Source organism: Hydra viridissima, unplaced genomic scaffold, assembly GCF_058129835.1.
Source record: "Hydra viridissima isolate aposymbiotic clone 2 unplaced genomic scaffold, HvirCarnegie_v1 scaffold_1, whole genome shotgun sequence".
Taxonomy (NCBI): domain Eukaryota; kingdom Metazoa; phylum Cnidaria; class Hydrozoa; order Anthoathecata; family Hydridae; genus Hydra; species Hydra viridissima.
Genome location: NW_028324300.1, coordinates 21,305,186 through 21,326,127, shown reverse-complemented (window position 1 = coordinate 21,326,127; position 20,942 = coordinate 21,305,186). Strand labels below are relative to the sequence as shown.

Below are 20,942 nucleotides of genomic sequence, written 5' to 3'. Positions count from 1 at the left end.
CTTCTTCACTTAAAGTTAAATAACTGTATCTTTCTTAAAATATTTACAGTAAATTTTGTAAAATATCGTAAATTTATATTCAAAACTCACAAACTTATATTCAAAACTAGTAAAGTTTAATTGCTATTACAACCTTGTGCTGTTGTAATCAACAACTTCCCAAGCTTGTTCCTTTATTCTGGATCTGGATGTCAGTGTCGTGAATAACGTCTTCAAGATGCTTTTAGCGGGTTTTGATAACTGTAACTACAAAATATTGTAAGGTGTTAATGTATGTAAGGTGTTAATTTATTTAAGGTGGTCCTATACCATTAAAAATAGAAAATTTCAAATTTTTTTTTTTACTTAGTTATGTGCAAAATTTATACTAGTTTAAGATTTTTTAATAATTTTAAATAAATTCAGAGCACAAGTTGATGTATTTTTAATTTTAAACAAAGTGCTGAAATTGTTTTCCGTAGTTACGCCCCTACCAACGGCATTTTTAAAATCAAAAAAGTTTTTACCCACTGCTAAAATGAATGTTTGAAAATGTTACCAATGCATTTTTAAAGTATAGTTTGCCAACTTGATGTTATTGTGATGTTATCTTGATGCTCGTTATTTTCTATTTATTTTCTTATTTTCGTTTTTCTCAGTTTTTGATTTTTGCCTATTTTTAGTCACCGTTTCCAGAATAAAATTTCCTAGGTTTTACAGTTTGACCTAAAAATTTCCCAAGTTATTCGTTTAAGTTTGATCTACAACTTGAACTAAAATGAAAGTTTTTTACTTTGTATTTTTTGAAATTTCGGTCTAAGAACTAACATAACTATAGTTACTTTTTGATATAAATGGTCTTTTGTCTATAAAATACAAACTACTCAATAAATTTTATTGATTTTAGTTCAAATTGTTCTTCATAGTAATACAAAACTTTTTGTAAAATTTTATTCAATAAGTAAATATGGTTTAAAAGTTATTAAGGAAACAGTAATTGGGGTATTTCGGGTTCCAACATGGTTTATTAACCCCGTAAAATTTTTTTTTTTTAATTTTTTTAGTTTTTTTTCTTTTTTTATACCTGGGCATCCTATTATATGCAGTAAAAAGTGTTTTAAGGTCAAACGTCAGCGACACAAGTTTGATGGTATAGGACCACCTTAATGTGTTAATAAATGACGCGATAGTAAAATTTTATAAAAAGGAGTAGAGTTTGTAAAATTACAGATTCGCAGTCAGATGGTAAAAATAATATAAAATTACTAAAAAGCAGAGTCTTATTAGTGTCTCAGAGAAGATTAAAATAATTCCTCACATCAGGTCAAATAGTGTTGTTCGCAGGACACAAACGCAAAACTCAATCACCCTTTGGGAAATACAACATCTACTTCTTCATCTTTTATTTTCAAAGTTCTACGGCGTGACTCGAGGAGACCTTGTAGCACACAAACATCACAAACATCCAAGTTTGTTTGATAGATTTGAAAAATCCTATTTCCTAGAGAAAATTTCTTGGAGAAAATGGATTTAAAACAACTAAGTTTAAAAAGAGGAGCTTAGGAAAAAAATGTAAAATCTCATCAATAAAATTTCAGTTCAGTTTTTATACTTATTCACACTATTAAACAAACTAAATTTAAAATTTGTACTTAGCTTTATTGAGAATTGGTATTTTATTTTATCATATTTATTCTAAAAACGAAAAACAGAAAAGTTTGCTGAGTTATGTATGAAAGTCGTCAATAAAGTGCGAGAAATAATTGTTTTAATAAAGTTTTCTTTGCTTTAAACAATTTTGTCAAAAATTATATTTTGATTACAAAAATACAATTTTGATTAGTTGAACATAAAAAGGAAAATTATTACCTCGAGACTTATTCAGATTGAAAACAGGTCATTGGGTTTGCATAACAATCTTCACTTGAAGATGAAAATTTTAACTATAAGCTTGAGGGTTTGAGCAAGATAAAGATGTCAATTTTGTTGACGCTTTAACAACAGCGCCCAAAAGTCTAAACAAAAAAAACCCAGCGAAGCAAAGCATGCCGTTCTCAATTATTCAAATGCATTCATATTTGCAAAAACAGTTCGAATAGAATGGAATTATGAAGATGAAAACTTTGAACTTCAAAAAAAAACGAGCAAATACTGATGGTATTTTTCTCCTAAGATTGTGATGCTATCAATAAGTGATCTTCATCTGAAAGCAAATGCTAAGTCATCATTAAGAGTTTGATTAAAACTTTTTTCTCAACTTCGACAAATGAGAAGCAAATTCAGAACATTTTTTGATAGTTAGCGAAGAAAGAGAACAAAAGATAAGACGTTACCGTAAACCTGAAATAGAGGTTTAAAAGATTTATGATTTAAAGAAAGATACTATTTACTCTACTTTTTTTTAAAGATAAAACGTTGTTACTTTTAATTATATTTAACCCATGAAAATGACATAAAAATCAGCCAATACTCGTGCTTTGAAAAATTACACAATCTTTGGACCAAAACAGCTGAAAATTTGTTCTTAACTTAAAGGCGGTAGAAAGGGATGAGCAACTGCGGTTATTCGTTTTCTAAATGTTTGGACTTCTGATCCTATTTTGTGTTAATCTGATGCTAAGCATTCATCATTTTTAAATTTTTTCTGTTATGAAAAATTTGTTTCTCTAATCGTGTTTAGAAAAGAAGTAAATTTTTCCGGGTATTTTTCCAGACTTACATATAAATTCTTGTTTACTCCAAATCAAAAAATCATTACTTACTTTTATCTTTCAACCAGCGAATCTTGAGGTTTGAATAACTTTATTTAAAATAAACTGATAGGTTTTCGAAATAATAACACATTTTTTATAAAATGCAACATTTTTTCACAAAAACAAAATGTAAAACTTTCGATTTTCTTTCGAGAGAAAAAAAAAGTCAACCAATTAATGCTTTCAAAAAATCGCAGGAACTTTACTGGAATTTTAAGATTTTTAGAGTTCAAATTTTAATTTTGATTTTTTACAAATTTCAACGACGTCAAAAGAAAAATTTAAAAGTACACAATTTTGTTCAAACTGTAACCATTGACGACTTGGAGAATTAACATTATTTCTTATTTTCTAATTAAAATTTTGATATATTTTTAGTAACAACTTTTTAAAGGCTTCATGTTTTAGAAGAAAATTTTTCAAAAATCTTTTCTTTTTAAAATTCCTAATTATTTCATGAACATTTTTCGTATTTTTTCTATATTTTACATATTTATTTAACATTGTTCAGCGAGTAAAAACGACGAAAGGAAACCTTCGAACACATTCTTTGATACAAAAGTATTCCTGATGTTTATCCACATATCTTCAATCATATGATTAAGACTCCATCTATCGATCTGCAATAGGTTACTTAAGAATATACAACCAACGTTAGTCGAACCTTTAACAAGAAAATTTTTTTTTTCCTCCGACAAAAAATGTTTATGAACAATTAGTTCATCCAACTTGAATCCCTTCGTCTATAAACTTTTCCGTGAAATATTTCTCACGTGAGGCTTCATGAGCGGTTTTTCCATCGTGTATCTTAATCGTCCGTCGATTACTTAGGACATGAAAAGATCAATCAATCATCGATTGATCTTTTCAAGTCCTAAGTTATCGACGCCTGCACTTCAAAGAACCATTTTATGATCATCTTTTGATCTTCATCTAAAGAAGAAAGATGTTGACATAATTTTAACTTTATTACTTTGCATTTAATTTGACGTTTTGTGTCAAAATAATGTATTAAATGAAAAGAAATATCTTAAGGAAGATATCAGAGGTCAGTTCATGAGACAAGAAGTCCTTAGGAGAGGAACAAGAAAAGCTGGCTTTACAAACTTATTACTTATTTTCAAACTTTATGTCAGGTGCATGTAACTGAGTCAAAATACTTTTTTTTAGTAATCAAAATTTAATTTATAAGAAAATTAGTTATACAATATAATGATAAGAAATCAAATAATAACTTAATGTAAATTCGTTTTTACAACATGTCATAAACTAAAATTTGCCGTGGAAATAAAAATGGTTTTATTATTTAATCCTTTAACTGATTTTTTACTTTAATTTTTTTTTGGAAGGAAAGAGACTATAAAAAATATTTTTTTCATACAAAATGAATGAAATAAAATGTTTTCAACCTGTTTAGAGCTACTTAATTATGGCAATATACATTGAATTCCAACCAAATATCGAAAAATCAAAATCACAAAAAATAATTTTATTCGAAAAACTTTGATACAGAAAGTTGCTACCATTTTGTTTGAAAACCAACTCCTTTCAAATAAATAAGAACTTTAAACTCACGCAAACAATAAAACTCCAAAAGAGATGTCTAAGAATTTTATTAATACCAGAAAAAAGAATTTAAAATTCTATTCGAAAATATTACAGAGAAAACGTACTTAAAAAAATACAGATCAGCACATACTACGTCCCTTTCAATCCAAAAGATTTTGTACCTAAGTGTGAAACAAAAAGTTTTTTATGTTCCAATGTTAAAACTTTTTGCAACCAAATTTCTTCAAGTTTTGTGTTTTTTCAATAAAATATGTCCCCCCAACCTTTAAAAAGTACTATATATTTTCTTATTAATAATATAATTTATAGGCTTACCAATAAACTATAATATGGCATTCCTAAGACATTTAATTCTACAATAAATTCTACTGCAACCAGCAAATCAAAATAATGGAAATATAATTGTTAAAAAAATTTAATACATCATTAATAAAAATCTGCCACAGCATTAAATGTTAAATATAAAATTCTAAAAGACCAACAAAAAGGTTAAGGACTGGGAATTAAGTAAAATGATAAGCTTTTACATCAACGTAAAATCAATTTTTAATAAAATTATAAGCTTGAATAATTTAATCTCTTATTTGTGTTATACTTTATAATAAATTAAGCACAAAAGAGTAAAATTATAAGCTTAATTAAATCTCTCATTTGTATTATAATCATAGATACATTAATAAACATAGAAAACAAATTAAATAATGAAAAAGAAAAATAACATGTAAATATTTTTTAATTCTATGAAAAAAATTGAATTATTTTTTCAAAAAATATTAGCAGTAGTAATTGTCTATCATAATGTTGCTGAAAAAATTCTTGTAGAAATTATCAAGTTGAACTTTAAAAGAATTACAAACTTATCATTACTAAAATTAAGTACGAACCAAGCAAAAGAGAAATACTATTCTTAACCACTAAAAAATGATCAGAATAGAAAACAATTAAAACTTTAAAGTAATATACAATAATTTTATTTGTTTATTACTTAATAAATTAAATAATTTGTTTTTGAAATTTTTATTGTTTAAAGAATACAATTATTCAAAAAATAATTCTGAAATTTTAAAGAGAATAAAGCTATTGCAATAAAAATAAATAAAAAAGAAGAAGACGGGACAATAATTAAACTTATCAAAGCTTTTACTTTATTCAAAGTTTTACGTAACTTTTAAAATATATCTGATTTTGAGCTTACATTTTTTACCTGGCTTCTCATTTAATTAGTTTTAACAAAAAGGCATTTCAAATATCGGGGAGAGTGGTGAGAAGTGGAACAAAGGAGAAGTGAGACATCATTTTTTTTCTGTCATCTTTGTACCAAATTTATGAGTACCATAATGAAACATACTTCTACCCGAGCTTCGTTTTTTACTTCATTTTGGTGCATGCAAGTCATTAGATTTGCCTGTATTTAAAAGTTATCAGAAAACATCATTTTGCATAAATAATTGCATGTTTAAATTATTAAAGTCTTCATTCTTTATACGCAGATTGAAGCAAGAAAATGCAGGTTTTATTGATATGCAAACTCCTTGACCCACTTCTCATCACTATTCCCTACAGAAAATTTTGAAAAATTATGTAAACAAATCTTTTTCAAATTTGCTATTTGTAAAATTTCGAATCTTTTATTATATAAGCATCATATAAAAATATTGTGATTCAAAAAATAATTTGATGTTAACTAGCTTTTCAAGTTTATACTGTTCTGCATCGGAACAATATAGAAAATGATTAACCAATAAAAGTTCTACCTGAGAATTACAGATTGAAGCTTACTCGCAGAGAAGACAACGTTGCAATTGTAAGTCTTCTTTCCTCATAGAAACTCTGCTCTACAAATGTTTCGCGTTCAATTTATACTTTAAAAAATACGCCAAATACGTTCCATAAAAAAACGGCACAAACTTTATTAAAAAGATTTCAAAGAAACTACGTCAATCTCCACTTTACGTAATTGCTTTCTCGTTGTGTAATTACATAAATTGGCAGGAATAGAAAAGAAATCAAACTTGTCAGATTTAAATAGTTAACCCTAAAATGCATGATTTTTTTAAAAAACATCAGAAAAAATCATAAACATGTATTTTGATATGTCAATTCGTTTAAAAAAATTTTGAAAGTGATATTTTAAAGTTAAAATTTTTTTTAAAGAAAAACATGTGTTGCATATCTCCAACATTATGCATCAAAATCTAATTTTATTAAGAAGATTGGTCATTTTTAAAGCAGCTGTTTTTCTTAGTCTGTGGATATCTTTGCATTTAGGAAATTTTCATCTGACTCGTCCATCAGTCCAAGTTAGATAATGCCCTATTTGATCTAGGCGAAATTCCTTTGGTGGCGCATACTGAGATGATGCACTTTTTTTGGCTTTTTCGGCCACCATTTCCCCTAATGTACCATTGCTAGGGCGACCTCGTCTTATGGTATTTCTTTGTATAACTTTCATTAGACATAAAGACAATTATTTCCGGAACTTAAAAAATTTTATTTTTTCTCTGTGACTTTCATAAGATTTGAAAACTATATTATAAAGAATCCATGAGTTTGCTAATGGTATGTTAATGAAATGATAAAAAAGACGCATATATCATTTCTTTCTTTTTAATATAATTTTGTTCCTAGAAAATATAGAATCCATCAAATCAACACCTGCCATATGACGGTAATACTCTTTAATAACAAAAAGACAGCTAATGTCAATCTTTTTCCTTGTTTTTTTGTCGAATCGGTTTATGATTGGTAATCATTGGTAACTTCCCGTATGTGGACAACAAACGAACTGCTTTATTATCTCTCCAGATCAACGAGCTTATTTCTATTTTATTTACTTCTCCAACAAACTCATATAATTTTTCCCTCCAGCATCTTTTTTAACTATTTTTTTTGTTGGAAGTTTGCAATCAGGTATTCTTGTGTTTTAATGCTCGATATGCTAATAGAGCAGGAGAGGTATAGTAATTATCAAAGTACAGTCTGTAATTTTAAATAATGTATTTTTAAAAAATGATAATACAACAAAACTAGAATACATAAAGTAGCATTTCTGCAACATACAAATTTAATGTTATTAATAGCTATAATATAAAAATTAAAACGAATAAATTTTAAAGTTAATAGTAACTTTTAGAAAAAAGAAAATAATTTTATTTGTACGTATGATATTCTATAAAAGCCATTGGAAGATCAAATAAATTAGTAAATTCAGCAAAATGTGATGCGACGAACTAAAATCTCTCATGCGCAGTGGTTTTAAAAATATTGGTAAGAGGAGTATGCGCAAATTTTAGTTTTATTATGTATCAATACGGCAACACCATCCTTTGCTTATAAGCTAATTTTAAAAACTTTCAGTTATGTGATATGGTACTAACAAAAAACTTTATACATAGCTAATAACTTTGGTTTCAAAAGAACGCTTCTTGATTGTGTCTCATATGCAAATGGTTTATCTAATAAATATATTTATCAAAAATGAGGGGAAGTACTTGTAAACCTTTACAATAACTTACTTTAGGTGTAAACCCTGGGTCATTCAACGTCGAGTGGTCCAGAGGTCCCCACACTACCATCTCCAATTTCGATAAAATTTTGACAGTATGTTGTTAAACATGTTTCATGAACATTGCCAAAATTTCAGATAAAAATAATCATTATTTCGGATTTTGTGGTACTTTTTGTAAAGCTTACACAAACTTCAATATCTGTCAGTAGCTAAAAATTGAATTTTTGGGGTCCTATATTTTTGCAATGAAAGGGTAATATATCTTAAAAACATGGTTTCTTTGTAAACCGAAGGTGCAGATCACAAATAATTTATTACAAGTTTCATATTATGCCTACATTTTAGTCTATGGTTCGCCAAATATCGTCACAAACGCAACACTATAAATATTTTTTACTTATTTGTAGGGTCATATCTCTAAAACTAAAAGTTTTTGAATATTGCTAATTTGTCTAAAGGTTCTACATACTGTCATAATGATATGGATTAAAAATTTGCTATTTTAATAATTTCTCTGCTGAGTTATTCTGAGTGCAATATGGCGAAAAAAGTGAAAAACCCTAAAATAACGTGTGTTTGAACCCCTAAAACTTGATGTGGGCAAATGTTTTTTGTTTTTTAATTGTATTATTGGAAAGACCTTATTTCAAAATTTTAGAAACAATAAAAACTGTCTTGGAGAGATCTTTCTTATGAACGAAAAAAACTCAATATATAAATTTTTTGAATTTTACAATTTCGTCCTAAACATAAAGATTTATCATACTGCATCAAAATCAACGCTTATTGTGCCAAAAATTAAAATATTTTAATGTTCAAAAAATATTTTTTAACATTTGCTTGAGTTATTTCTAGGGATTTTCGGGTTAGGGTACCCGGTTTTTTTCGGTCAAGGCGAGTCTGTGGCTGAATACCCGGTCTAAGACTCGGCGAGTCTCGTGATTTGAATGCCTGGACTTGTTTCGGACGCATCAGGGTATTTTTTGAATTCCTGACCTCTCTAGTCATCTGTATGTGATGCATAATAGCATGCTTAGATAATGCTGTAGTTATATTATTGCTAGGGCAACCCACGGTAAAAAAATTTCATAAAATTAACGGTTGGATCAAAACTGTTAATTACAAAGTAGTTGGGTAAATCTAATCCAGAAATGGGCAAAATATAAATTATAATATTTTTTAAAGTATTTTAAAACAATTTTGTATCATTTAAGAAACTCTTCAAGGTATTGGAAGTGTGCACTTTAAGAAAATATTAATATGGAACATGAGTTGACAATACGCTAAAGCCTATTAAACTAAATGTTGAAGCTTTTAGTAGAAACGCTGCTAATCTTGCAACAGCCCAATTAGCAATTGATTTTATGTTAAGAAAATTAAAAGAATCTAATGGTACTTTAAGTAGAGAGCTATTAATGACAATAAAAACTAGAATATATAGCCATTAAATTCAAGATTTAGAAGAGCTATTTTAATCTCTTGAAAATGGTACTACGCCGAGGAAAAGAAAAAAACTTACAACAGATTTATTGAAGAGATTATCTTATTATCTATAAAATACTGCGGATAAATGCATGTTATTGGCAATTTAAAATACTAGAGAAGTTGAGGCAACTGACTATGGGCACCAACCAAAAAGGGCCGCTTGTTTTTTTGTTATATATGTATTTTTCTAAATTTTATTACGAAATTTTAGGCGACGATTATTCATATGCCTAAGAGCACCATCAATCCAACACGTCACAAATGCGGTCCTGGTTATATATGCAAAATCTAGTTTAACAATACAGCTTTTACAACACATTTTCTGCAACAAAAAACTAAAAACAAATATTTTTATGTTAACATATTGTTTCTTATCTACAAAAAAAAAAATTGTGATAGAAAAAATTCAGTTGTACGAAACTATAATCAACTTGATTCCAAATTACATATTTAAAATTCAAATTTGGAATTAATGTCTGAAACAACAATTGACGGTAAATTGTAATATCGACCTGTTGCAGAACTGATTGGATTTGGAATGACTGCAATAACATGCTGCTCAGGAACCCAACAATTGTCCTTGGTGCTAGGCCAGTAAAATGACTGAGCCATACCATGAGGATGCATAAAATCAATGAAAACATCTTCCTGTTCTGAAATTTCACAAATATGTCCAATCCACCAATGTGCATCGTAAATACATGCAACAAAATTTCCAGGACTTAGATCAGACAGTGAAACTAATTTGGTTGAGTTGTTGTTGTAACTCTCATTAACGTTTGCAATAGAAGATGTATTGTCATTTGAAATACGACTGACACAAACCTGATTTTCATTTACAGGTACAAATTTGTGATTATCGCGAGTACCTGCAACTGTGTTTCCAGTACTAAATCGTTTCTCTTGATTATCTTTAATATTGTCTACTTCATCACTATCAACATAAATAAATGAAATACCCGTGATACTTTCCTTGCAAAAATCATATAAATTTAAGGGCGTTAAAATTTGATTATCAATTGGCCGTTGAAGACTGGCATGTACTGCTAAACGCTTCACAGTTCCTCCAATTCCATCACAGGAGGATTTTCCATGACTAGTTGCAAAGAAATTCCATTCTGCTCTAATACCATAGTCAGTATAATGGTGACATAAATTCATAAAATTTTTGAAGTTTTTGTACTGTGCAGCTGAACCGTCACTGAAATAATGAATAAGTTCAAAAGATAAAAATGTTTTAAGTCCAGTTAATAATTTACTAAGAAATACATAAACAGAAATAGTATTGTGATGCATGCAATTACTGATAACACAATAACATTTATTTTTAAGTATGTCATTAAGTTTGTAGTAAACAACAAAAGGATGCAAAGTTGTTTTCCCAGTAAAACCCTTGAACAGCATCTTGCACAACAAATGAATAGTTTTCAGAAAAATCCATCAAAATGATCAACTCATTTGATTTCAGTTCATTTTTCAATAATCGCAAATAGTTGTTTTGGTTTTTGGTAATAAAATGATGCTTAGATAAAATAGATACTTTTGAAATTAAATCATCTATGAAGTCGTCTACTGGTAATTGCAAAGATTCTAAAGTTTCACGATCTACTTTTATCCATTGCTTGAATGTTATAGTTTCATCAGATTCAAAGTCTTTAAATTGCTCTTCAAGATAAGCCTTTAACATTTCATACCCTGGATATTTATCGCAACGATGAAGCATACATTCTTTAGATTCAATATCACAAACTATTTTTTCAATTAGACATTTATAGTCTACCGTAACTGGGCTACTTGCAAGCATTAATTTTATATTCTGGTGAATAGTACATACACAAATACGATGGGTACCTGAAGATCTAACAGTTATACACCATTTTGGACGTAACTTGCAGAATTTAGAAAATCTGACTTCAGCTCCATTTTCTTTTTTATACTCCAAAAAAAGTTCCTTTAAATTAACTAACAGTAATTTTTTTTGCATATGCACTTTTTTTGCACCAATGCCTACAGATACAAAATCCTTTTTCCCTGGACATGTTCTGCTAAAAGCTTCGTGTTCATAAAATTTCAAAATTTTTTCTTTAACATGTTCTGGCAATTTCTTTGCTCCATTTCTTTCTGGAAGTGCTAAGATTCCACTTTTTGCTTTTAACTTTTTTGCTGCTTTAGCCATTCTGTCTGATACTTTAAAATTACTACATATTTTTATTCTTGACCAACTGTTTGGTATAAGAGTTAAAACTTGAACTTTTTCACGGGGATTACTGATTGCAGATATTTTATCTTTCAATTCTAATATCAAATCTGACCAGTCAATGCAATTCTCACACTCTACACTTGCACTGCTTAGTGGTAGGACACTATTATCTGGTGATAAACCACTAACAACAACTATTTTTTCTGCAACTACTATTTGCACTTTCGAAATTTTGTTTTTTACATAACTAGCATGATCTCTCTTACCAACACGTTTTCTTAAAGGTGAAATTACAAGCTCAGAAAGGCTAGTATTAATAGTGTCAGTTGAACAAAATATATCATCTATGTCATCAATATCGTCAATTTTTTCACTTGAAGAGCTTGTGGTTGAATAAGCTTTGCGGCAATTTGGACACAATTTTTGACCTGGACAAATAACTTTATTTGTTAAATTCGAAAGACAGTCTGCAGTCTCTTGGTCAATACATCTCAAGCCTTTAACTGAGCAACGATTGGCCATACCAAAAGGGTTTAAACAATGGCGCTGTAAATGCGTGTATTTAACCAACAGCAGTGATTGGCGCTACTCCACTTTCTCCCCCCCCCCCCTTATTTTATGATTGATTCTGATAGAGAATTTTATGCTGATTAAGAATCGTATAAAAACATGGGTCTCAAAATCAACGGAAAGTACTCTAATCTGATGTTGAAAGTACAAAAATATACCACAAATCGCTAATATTCACCATCTTGAATTCACTAACTTTACGGTTGATATTGTTTTTAACCGCAAAACATTGCCAGCCTGGTTTTTACTATAAGGAATTTTTTCTGGTTTAATATAGATAGCGATTCCACGGCTCAACGAAAAACATCTGACGTTTGACAAAAAACACGAAATTTTCATGAACTTTACTCTCATATCTTTTTGTATGCTTAAGCAAACACCTTGAGGTTTTTTGAATCAATTAGTGTTACTCAACCTCTTTCCAGCCAAATATAGAAAGTACTATGGATTATATGGCTTCATTTAAATTTTATCCATATCTTAAGACGACTTTTAAGAAAAAAGCTTGAAGCGGGAACGTTTTTTTAAAACGAAGCTTTTGGAGGTTAGGACTCCTTAGTACCAAAACACATCCAATTTTTATAAAACTTTCCGTATATATTAAAAAAGGGATGAGGAATCTAATGAAATGTGGGCACTTTTTAACTTTTATACATAAATTTTTAGTTCTTAGCGTTTCAAAACTTCAAGGTTAATTTTTTTAAAAAAAAAATTTTTTTTTAAAAGTGTCCAGGTGGAAATTGCAAGTTTAGTCTCTCCACTTTTTATAACAAGTATTTATTTATGTTTTCTTGAAGAATAGATTCTAAGGATTTGTATACAGAAATTATGTATATATATATCTATATTCCTTCGCATATTTTATGACGTTTTTTATTTTTATTTTCGCGACGTAAGAATCATTGTATATGCTTATTTGAATTATAAAAAAATCCTCTGGAATGGCTAATATAGACGCGTAAGTTCTTTCCAGAGCTATCAGGCAGACGATCGAGTTATAAAGTTATAAAACGTGTCGCTCTTGCGAAATTGCGATTCCTTCTTATGAATTTTAGTTTTATAACAGAATTTACGATTATTTTTTCGATTATTTTTTTTTTTTTTTGTTATTGAAGAAAAAAATTAATTGGAAAGACAAACTTTCATAGAGTAATAAAAAAGGGCTTCCTTAATGTTCTTTGCAAAAAATGTTCTTAATAATTTTGTGTGGCTATGAAAATAGTCGTTTTTTGATTTACACAACCTTAGGCATGAATTATAATGCATGTTACGTTTGATGCACACAGGATGTCAAACAGGATATGCTGTTAAAACTTGATCCCAAAAGTGAAAAAACCGATGTTCGGAAAATCTCTGCATCCACATAAACTCGGATAAATAATCAGCTACCATTTCGCGATTAGTTGGCCCCATCATTGATTTGAATTTTGCTTTTGCTCGACACCACATAGCTTCCACGTGATTTGTTGTTACACCTGTCTGTGGATCTACAAAGTTGAGGGTGTGGTTAACGGTACCATGTAAATATGCTGGAGCTTGCAAATCATTATATGCTCTCCACATGTCACTCCAGACAATAGAGCCAGGAAGTATCCATTGATGTATGATAGGAATTAATGTTGCAGCATCGCGGTTCTGGACAGGAATCAAAAAGCCTTTCTTCGTTGCAGGTTCATACCCACCAAATATCCACTGCTGCGGGATTATTCTACCAACTTGATATTTTCTTCGACAAAAAACAGATTCATCTATTTCAACAATGCACCCTGGACCGCCTATTGGATCAGGGTTATTGAGGAAATATGAGACGCAAATGTCTCTGCAAAATTGATTCCAATCAACAATGGTGCTGTCGTTTCCGATATTTAACTCTTGCCTTAAATCACTTATTGATAATCCCCGGCTCTTACCTGCACTTCTACTCCAAGCGTAAGTTAAGCCCAATATTTGCCACAATTGTAGGTGAGATTTCTCAAAGAAGCTGCCTTTTCTAATGTTGAAGGTTCTTTTGCAGCGCTTGATTGGACATCTCCAAATAACTTGATCAACTGACCCATTCTTTGTTTGCTGTGTGCAGGGCACGTTACATACACTACAATTCATGCTTTCAGCGAGTAAACCATAAGTTCTGCACCAGTGAATTGTAGCTTCGATATCGTATTTGAATTTTGCTCCTATTTCTGTCAAAGAAAGTGAGTCAAAAGCGTCTATTGTTGGTCTTCGAAGAGCCATGATATGTAGATAAATGAAGAAGCAGAAAAACTATTCTGAAGCACTCCTTTTTATATGACAAACATAATGAAAATGAATTCACGGGGGGTTAACTTGAAGTTTTAAAAGAAAGTCAATAGTTTTAAAGAATTATTTTTATAATAAAAAAATTTTTATCTTGTTTTAAAGTAAATTGTAGAATATAATCAATGAAAGAATTTTTCAACTTATTTGACAAAAGTTTTAAAAGACACTCAAGCTAACAAACTAAGAATCCAGTTGAAGCAAATTGACGCGATAAGAGTAAATGCCATTGAATTCCATTACCTGCTAAGAGAAAAAAAATGCGGGCAATACACCTGATTATGAACTTAACGCACTGGTTCTTTGTTCTATTATTCGAAATCTTTTATATAAAAAATAAAAACCAGGCTGTTGATACTTTGAAAGGATAACTTTTAAACAAAAAAAATCACTTTTCAAAATGGCGAATATTAGCGATTTGTGGTATATTTTTGCACTTTCAACATCAGATTAGAGCACTTTCCGTTGATTTTGAGACCCATGTTTTTATACGATTCTTAATCAGCATAAAATTCTCTATCAGAATCAATCATAAAATTAGGGGGGGGGGGGAAAAAGTGGAGTAGCGCCGCAGTGATTTGTGGTGGAAACAAATTAAAGTAAAATTTTTAATTAAATTATAAGTTCGCCTCACAATCAAACTCTGTTCCTCGTTCGAAAGTTCTGAGCAAAAGTCAACAAAACCCTTTTTTCGAGAATAAGTACTTAAATGATATAAACTTCCATCAAATTTTCCAATACAACAAGTAGTTAAGTTTTGTTCAACAGACATGTCAGAATAAATTTAAAATAACTCTTATTATAACATCTATTCTAATTTTCGTCTTCGAAGATTAAATGTTAGTGATAAACTTAAATATTTGAAATTAATTTAGAGAGATTTGTCCGTAGAATAATAATATACTTACTTACTAAAATTACCTCTACATGGCAATAGTTAATATACGGACCTTAATATCGTTTTTAAAATATCAAAGACTTTGCAGACCTAACTTAGCTTATAAAAACTAGATGTTTTTCGTTCATAAGAAAAATCTCTCCAAGACAGTTTTTATTGTTTCTAAAATTTTGAAATAAGATCTTTCCAATAATACAATTAAAAAAACAAAAAACATTTGCCCACATCATGTTTTAGGGGTTCAAACACACGTTATTTTAGGGTTTTTCACTTTTTTCGCCATATTGCACTCAGAATAACTCAGCAGAGAAATTATTAAAATAGCAAATTTTTAATCCATATCATTATGACAGTATGTAGAACCTTTTGACAAAATAGCAATATTCAAAAACTTTTAGTTTTAGAGATATGACCCTACAAATAAGTAAAAAATATTTATAGTGTTGCGTTTGTGACGATATTTGGCGAACCATAGACTAAAATATAGACATAATATGAAACTTGTAATAAATTATTTGTGATCTGCACCTTCGGTTTACAAAGAAACCATGTTTTTAAGATATATTACCCTTTCATTGCAAAAATATAGGACCCCAAATATACGAATTTTAGCTACTGACAGATATTGAAGTTTGTGTAAGCTTTACAAAAAGTACCACAAAATCCGAAATAATAATTATTTTGATCTGAAATTTTGGCAATGCTCATGAAACATGTTTAACAACATACTGTCAAACCTTTATTAAAATCGGAGATGGTAGTGCGGGGATTATTTTGGAAATTGGACCGTTTGGCGTGGAATGACCCTTTAGATAAATTATGCTTTAACATAAATACACTGAACAAATCATATCTTCTACTTTCTTTAGTGAAATACGCTTAGCCATAAAAACCTAAAATAAGAAATCTCCAATAACAAACCAACAAGAGCTTACTCTGGCCTTAATGCAGTTGGATGACAAAAAAAAACAGTTGAATCCTTAATTTCATTCAGCAAAGATAAAAAATAAGTTAAAAAATTTCTTGTGGGTTGTAAAAATAACGAGTTATGTTAAAAGTACAATATAGGCATCGGTACAATATTAGCAACCTTACCCTAATTTTTGAATTATTTATACATTTTACATTTTTATTTAACATATTAAAAATATTTAAACAATCAAAAGTATTTCGTATCACTTCAACTTTTTCAACTCTTCGATGTTATAAAAACTTTCTTGTATTACATATACTTTTTACATATTTACATTTGTATTTATTTTTTATTTAACATATTAAACATTTTTTTGTGTTTCTTTCTTTAAACTCTTCGATGTTAAAAAAAGATTTTCCACGGTACTCGATCTCCAACCGCTTGAAGTTCGAACCACGAAGCCATTCACAAATGTCGTCGATGAAGTTCGTGTCGTCGTGAAGGGAAAGATTTAATTCTACAGTGAGTCGAATCCACGGGAGGACGAAACCTTCAAACTCGTTCTTTGATACGAAAGTGAAACTGATGTCTATCACCAACCATTCAATCTTATGCTTCGGTGTCCATCCATCGATCTTCACTGGATGAAATAACCTGACACTACGAACGTTGGTCGAACATAAAATGATAAGTTTTTTCTCATCTTCAGATAAAATCTTTTTATAAATATGGTAATCTAAAATTTTATAAACAACTAATTTATTCAACTTGCATCCTGTGTCACAAAATTTCTCCATAAAATATTTCTCATGTGAAACTTCATGAGCAGTTTTTCCATCGCTTATAACAATCACCCACTCTCGTTCATCGATTGATCTTTTTATGTCCTCGGTAATCGACGCTTGCGCTTCAAAGAAGCATTCCATGAACATCTTGTATTTTGTAAAATAATCTGAAGAATAATAATAACATATTAATATTAGTATTAACATTTATTTATTTGCAACAACAATTATTCAAGAAAATCAACTTTCAAAAATCAAATTTCAAAAACACGATTAGGTGTGTAATTAATATATTACGGATATTATTTTCTTTATAAAAAACATCAAAACAGTTCAAATGATCACAAATCAATTCAAAAAACATTTTTTATTTATCAAATATTTATAAAACAAATAAATAATTTACGAAATACAAAATTAAAATATTTATTGAAACTTGTCAAACATTGTTTTCAAACTTTGGTTGCGCTCCAACCAATAGAAATACGAATAACAAATCAGCCAATCAGATGCTTGACCAAAAGCATTAAAAGAGCGCTCAACTTTATTATTATTAAAAGTCGCGTGAGATTTTTTATACAAAAATAATTTACTTTCAAACTGAAATTAAAACATTTTCGCTTTCTATTTCTTTGCTGAAGCAACGAAAGAGTATGTCAATTTAAAGCGGTATTAGTCGAATGAAATTGTCAAAACGGTTGGAAATTATATTTTAAAAGTTTCACACGAAAAGTACCATATAAGAAGCCATTTCTTTTAGAGACATCTTTCTTTTAAACTTTCAAACTTGTTTTGAAGAGAAAAAATTATCAAAAAACGCATTTTTTAGTTTTTTTGGTGACATTTTAATGTCACCAAAAAAACTAACTCTTTAAACTTATAACTAAAATCATTGTTTTAATTGAACTTGTTATCGCTTTTTCACTAAAAACCTAAGTAATAGAAATATATTCTGCTCAAAACTGATTTTAACAACTACATAACAACAAAATCTTAAACACTCACTTCTTTCACACCGTTCGTTCAGAAATTACTATAAACAAGAAAATGAACTCAGAAGTTTGCGATTTTCATCAATGATATAGCTCAACTCCTGCGGCGATGTTCTCACTTAAAAAACTTCCGTTTGCTTACTGAGTTGTTTGAAAACTCAACCAGAGTGAGGGTTTAGTTGTAATTGAAAACTCGAACGTCGAATGCGGAACAGTAGTTTGCAATTGTTCTCTTTGCTCCATTTGTCATGGAACGCTTTAAATATTCTCAGTTCTCCTGAGATAATTTAGAGCATCTCAAGACAATTCTTAAAAGTAAGAACGCGATTGAAGTTTGCATACTTTTTTTTACAGTGTAAATTCCAAAACAATGCGTAGAAATGAGGGATTAAAAATATTCTCTGAGACATAAAAAACCGGGATTTTCACGCTGCTGCTACAAAAGTTCAAGAAATATCAAAAGATCCTTTTAGCTTTTTACAGCCACACCCCTAATAATTCTTCTGAAAGACCCAACATCAAGTAACAATCTGTTTAACAAAGCAATAGCAAAAAATCGCCAAATATTCTTTTTGAAATTTCGAAAAAATGGAATTCAATTTTCCTTTACACCCCTCATATATGTAATATAAAAAAAGATTTCTCAAAGTAACATTAAGATTTATATTTTATATGATTTTATACATTTAGCTTTTCTTAAGATGAAAAAACACATTTTCTTCAGATTTTGAAGGCCTAAAAGTTTTATGAGAGGGATTGTGTTGACGATAGAGTAGAAACCAATTAAGTACATATAGAATTGAGTTTCTTGATATACAAATAAGGTGTAATCAAACGAGTCATTTATCGTAGGGTGCAAACTGTTTTAGTCCGCTAAACTTATTGCGCTGTTACCAGGTTGCTTTGTTACCTGATCTCTCATTTCCTTCTGGCTTTTTAGAAGTTTTATTATAAAGAACTCACAAAAATGTTGAAAACCATGCTGTCAATAATTCCAAAAAAACGGTGCCTACAAACTAAAACTGCAAGAATAACAGCGATGAGCTTTCTTTAAGCGGTAAAATTTTTTTTATCGAAAGAAATCGCTCACAAGAGAATAAACAACAAGAGACAAGACTTACAAGAGAAGGAGTTAATACCTTATCTTATCTTTCTATTTTAGCCTAATATCCTTTTTCAAAATGGTGCTTTCAGTTAGCAAAGTTCGAAATCAAACATTTTTCGTAGCTAATACTTTTTAAACTGAAAGCCGAGCTGAATGGAGCAATTAAATGTCAACAACTGATGTTTAAATTAAAGTGTTGTTACAGTTGTAATAGCTCTTATTGCTTGTTTATAGCTACGATTTTACTAACACAATTTGTTTTTATAACTTTATAAAGTCAATGTCAGCAGGACAACATGAGCCAAACATCTTCTCAGAGTAAAAATTCATACTTAGCATTTGTTTTCGTTCAACAAAGCAAGATCAACTCAAAAGTGCTGAGGATGATCAGAGTCTTGAATTGCTGCAGTCAATTTAATGATACTCATGAATAAGTTTGTAACTTCATATATTCGCTTTGTTCCAGCTTAAAAAATGCTTACAGAGTTGTTTGAAAACTCATCCAGAGTGAGGGTTTAGTTGTAATTGAAAACTCGAAGGTGGATTGTGGAACGACAGTTTGCAATCTTTCTCTTCGCTCTATTTGTCACGGTACGCTTTATATACTCTCAGTTCTCCTGAGAATATTTAGAGCATCTCATGACAATTTTTGAAAGCAAGAAAGTGATTGAAGTATTTGAACTTTTTTTAACAGGAACTTTCAAACAAATAAAAAATACTTGTTTTCAATTTTGTTAAAATCGAGAAACATTTGCTTTATAATAAAAAAAACTCAATTCTTACCTCCCCAGCAAACATGTCAGCGTTGAATTAACGTTGAAAACCGGTCGCAGCGTAGAAAAAGCGTTACAGTAACAAAAACAACGCTTTTCAACGTTGAATCAATGTCCGTTTTTGTATACTAAATCGCGGTAAATTGAAACGTTGAATAAGCGTTGAAATTGAAACGTAATTTAGCTTCTCAAAATAAAACGTTTATTTAACGTGGAATCACTTAACGCAAAAAGCCACTTTAAAAACGTTTCAAAATTTATGCACAATCAACGTTAAAAATAAACTGCTTTTTAAACGTTACATTTTCAACGTTGAAAAAGCGTATAAATTTCAACGAATACTATCTTCTAAAAAAAATCGCGTTTATTCAACGTTGAATAAAAGTACGCAAATAATCACAGTAAAAACCTCGCAAAGTTTAAGGTTTATCAACGTTACACATTACCCAGCAAGCACGTAACGTTATTTCAACGTTGCGATTTGGTTGAAATATGGTTGAAAAATAACGACCTAAGTTTCAACGTTAATTCAATATTAAAAACAAACGTTGAAAATTTCCACGTCTTTTCTACGTTATTTTTCAGTTATTTTCTAACATCGACTCGTGTTGCAATAACCGACGCAAATGTATTTCCCCTACAGGCATTTGCTGATTTAAAATGGATTTAGATCGCGTTAAAATGACATTTAAATCAATCTGAACGTTTAGGAATCAATTCTAAACGGATTCCGAAAAGCGATTATTGCTTTTTTTTTAAAGAAATGAGTTAAAAATGCCTTATGACTTAAGGCACAAAACAACACATTTAGAAGACATTCACAATTACTATTTTTTTTTGCAATAAAAAAAAATTTCTTTCAAATGTGTTGATAACGTGGAGTTTTTATACAACACATTTTAATTAAACAATATTTTATAAAGTATATTTTTTAACGCAACATAATAATGCAAAAAAATGTGATAAGTATATATTCTAATGACATTTATAATTTTTTTGCATGCTTTCATTTGAATAATTGTCAAATTCTTTGGTTTCCTTATTTCTGACTTCAATAAAAAGAAAATCTTTTTAAATGAAATATCTACCTATAAGAATCTAGAAATGAATAAACCTA

At 29.4% G+C, this 20,942-nt stretch overlaps 1 protein-coding gene, 2 long non-coding RNA genes and 2 pseudogenes across 6 annotated transcripts in view; 1 reads left to right on the top strand and 4 right to left on the bottom strand.

Annotated features, from left to right (window-relative positions):
- Window positions 1–2,692, bottom strand: LOC149893871 (uncharacterized). Its single transcript, XR_016444548.1, has 3 exons — window positions 1,849–2,692; window positions 1,298–1,674; window positions 1–246 (listed from the first exon to the last, which is right to left on the bottom strand). It is a non-coding gene; the product is annotated as an uncharacterized LOC149893871 (long non-coding RNA).
- Window positions 2,693–3,550: 858 nt separating this feature from the next.
- Window positions 3,551–6,219, bottom strand: LOC149893870 (uncharacterized). Of its 2 annotated transcripts, XR_016445562.1 has the most exons (4): window positions 6,056–6,217; window positions 5,506–5,858; window positions 4,406–4,462; window positions 3,551–3,665 (listed from the first exon to the last, which is right to left on the bottom strand). It is a non-coding gene; the product is annotated as an uncharacterized LOC149893870 (long non-coding RNA). The 2 variants fall into 2 exon arrangements; XR_016445563.1 differs by lacking the exons at window positions 4,406–4,462; window positions 5,506–5,858 and having other exon boundaries at window positions 6,056–6,219.
- A 7,135-nt stretch (window positions 6,220–13,354) lies between these two features.
- LOC149893869 (uncharacterized) lies at window positions 13,355–14,296 on the bottom strand. Its single transcript, XM_090076273.1, has one exon. The coding sequence runs from the start codon at window positions 14,294–14,296 to the stop codon at window positions 13,355–13,357; it is 942 nt and encodes a 313-aa protein (XP_089932399.1).
- A 2,127-nt stretch (window positions 14,297–16,423) lies between these two features.
- Window positions 16,424–20,942, bottom strand: part of LOC145192505 (uncharacterized) — an 85,919-nt pseudogene continuing 81,400 nt past the window's right edge. The window contains exon 19 of the transcript XR_016449064.1: window positions 16,424–17,122. The product of XR_016449064.1 is annotated as an uncharacterized LOC145192505 (transcript). The remainder of the gene's footprint in view (window positions 17,123–20,942) is intronic.
- Window positions 20,869–20,942, top strand: part of LOC149893868 (uncharacterized) — a 4,104-nt pseudogene continuing 4,030 nt past the window's right edge. Inside the window, exon 1 of the transcript XR_016449090.1 lies at window positions 20,869–20,942. This exon is cut by the window's right edge and continues 2 nt beyond it. The product of XR_016449090.1 is annotated as an uncharacterized LOC149893868 (transcript).

What these genes read in the sequence shown, in the direction of transcription:
- LOC149893869 (XM_090076273.1), bottom strand. Translation starts at nt 14,296, where the DNA reads ATGGCTCTTCGAAGACCAACAATAGACGCTTTTGACTCACTTTCTTTG.